At 33.4% G+C, this 1,928-nt stretch overlaps 1 protein-coding gene across 1 annotated transcript; it reads right to left on the bottom strand.

Moving 5' to 3' along the window:
• Positions 1–335: 335 nt before the first annotated feature.
• Positions 336–1,441, bottom strand: LOC133031903 (zinc finger BED domain-containing protein DAYSLEEPER-like). Its single transcript, XM_061105669.1, has 3 exons — positions 1,137–1,441; positions 1,002–1,036; positions 336–917 (listed from the first exon to the last, which is right to left on the bottom strand). Exons 1-3 carry the CDS (start codon positions 1,411–1,413, stop codon positions 888–890), a joined length of 342 nt encoding a protein of 113 aa, XP_060961652.1. The 5' UTR covers positions 1,414–1,441; the 3' UTR covers positions 336–887.
• Between the last annotated feature and the right edge of the window lie 487 nt (positions 1,442–1,928).

The raw sequence follows: 1,928 nt of genomic DNA, 5'->3' as shown, positions 1-1,928 counted from the left end.
AATCAAGAAAAGCTTCAGTAATTTTATCTCGATCATCTATTCTTTCCCCTCTAGCATCGACAATAGAGATAATCTTGTAATGTCTTCTTCTATTCTGATGCTTGAGTCGGGCCGAGCCTGGCCCGGCCCGCCACAAACCCGGCCCGGCCCGACATCACTTTGGCCCGGCCCGGCCCGGCCCGACTCCTTCTTTTGGCCTAGCGGGTCAAGCCCGGCCCGAGATAATCAGGCCGGGTTAGGCCCAACCCGGTTTTTTTTTTTTAGAATATTTATTATTTTGTTTTGTTTCATTTGGTAAAGTGAATGGTATTTAATTTTGGTGGTGGTTGAGACAATTCATTATAGACACTTTTTTTTTATTTATTATGTTATTTTAGAGAGAGAGAAAATTTGATGAGAAAATAGATAATGCATCAAAACCCACCATTGATTATTATTATTATTTGCCCTCTTTTCTTTTTATTTTCGTTCTAAAAATTATTATTATTATTAGATAGTGGTTAGTTATAACTATTATACTATTACAATATGACATGCCTTATTAAAAGAGATTTCTTTTTTCTTTGGTTTTGTCTTGTTTTGAGTCATGGGTAATGAGAGAAATATTATGTTGTTTGATTACGTTTTAAAATCAATATTGTAATAATTATGTAAGTCAATTTATTTTTAATGAAGAGAATTATGTTATAATGAATAAATGAGGGATTCAATTATGCATAATAGAGGAAAGTTTGAGATTGTACTTTTGTTCCTAACAATATTTAATACATCAATAATAACTACCAACCATAAACTCAAATATAATAACTAGCAACTATAAGTACTAAACACTACAATTTGTTCTCATCCATGTCCTCACTCATATACTAAAAAGAACAATGTACTTTCTAATCATCAAGATCAACTACGTAAGGCTCCTGCAAAAAAATAAAAACAGAAAAAAGTATTAATAATAAAAATAAATAATTTATTTGATAAATTACAAAAACTTAACTAATTACCATTGTTGGATCAACATCATTATCTTCATCATTCACTTTATTCTTTGTTAAAAAAAATAAAATAAATATTAATTCTAATTAAGAAATGAAAAAATGTATATAAATATATATTTACAATTGTTAAATAATATCTACCTTTTTTGTCAGTCTTCAACCAATTTTGTGTACATACTAATGCTTCTAATGTAGAAGGATGAAGTCTCGATCGATGTGAACTCACGTGCCTACCACCAGTGCTGAATGTAGATTCCGAAGCAACAGTGCTAACAGGCACAGCAAATACATCCTTGGCAATCATACTCAACAAAGGGTATTTGAGGCCCGTCACCTTCCAGTAGTTGCATATATCAAATGACTCTTCAGTCCTAGGTATCAAGTTCTCATCTAAATATAAATCCAGTTCAGACTTCATATTCTCTACTCGATAGGAAGCTCTAACAAATCTGTTAAAGTTAGAAAGAGCATCCAATCGGCGTGTTGAAGACGATGTTGATACATTTTCTTCTTGAACCCTTCTTTCTCTCAAATGAGGAAACTTAGACCCATACTCCTCTAGTAGCTCGCAACAAAGCTCACGAACCTTCGCAATTTCAGTTACATATTGCTCATCTCCATAAATTACAGGGAAATAATATTCGAGCAACATGAACTTGTACCTCGGGTCTAAAACAACCGCCACACACATAAGCCCGTGAATCTCTCGCCAATATTTTTGGAACTTGGACATCATTTGAGTTGCCATGTCCTTAATAAAAGGCACCTCTGATAACATCCATGATTCAATGTTTGTCTTAATTTCACATATTTTTGGAAAAAAAATATTGGCGGTAGGGTACTTTGTTCCAGAAATTAATTCGATCACTTCATGAAACAACTCTAACTTATCACACAATTGTTGAGCATTTTGCCAATCAATTTCCGAAGGGG

This window comes from Cannabis sativa, chromosome X (assembly GCF_029168945.1).
Source record: "Cannabis sativa cultivar Pink pepper isolate KNU-18-1 chromosome X, ASM2916894v1, whole genome shotgun sequence".
Classification (NCBI taxonomy): domain Eukaryota; kingdom Viridiplantae; phylum Streptophyta; class Magnoliopsida; order Rosales; family Cannabaceae; genus Cannabis; species Cannabis sativa.
This window is presented reverse-complemented; position numbering and strand designations above follow the sequence as displayed.

Bases quoted from the DNA above. Each gene is read 5' to 3' on its own strand.
- LOC133031903 (XM_061105669.1), bottom strand. From the start codon at position 1,413: ATGAAGTCTGAACTGGATTTATATTTAGATGAGAACTTGATACCTAGG. The intron at 1,037-1,136 runs GTAGATATTATT...CAAAGAATAAAG, and splicing joins GTTGAAGACTGACAAAAAAG to TGAATGATGAAGATAATGAT. The intron at 918-1,001 runs GTAATTAGTTAA...ATTTTTTTGCAG, and splicing joins ATGATGTTGATCCAACAATG to GAGCCTTACGTAGTTGATCT.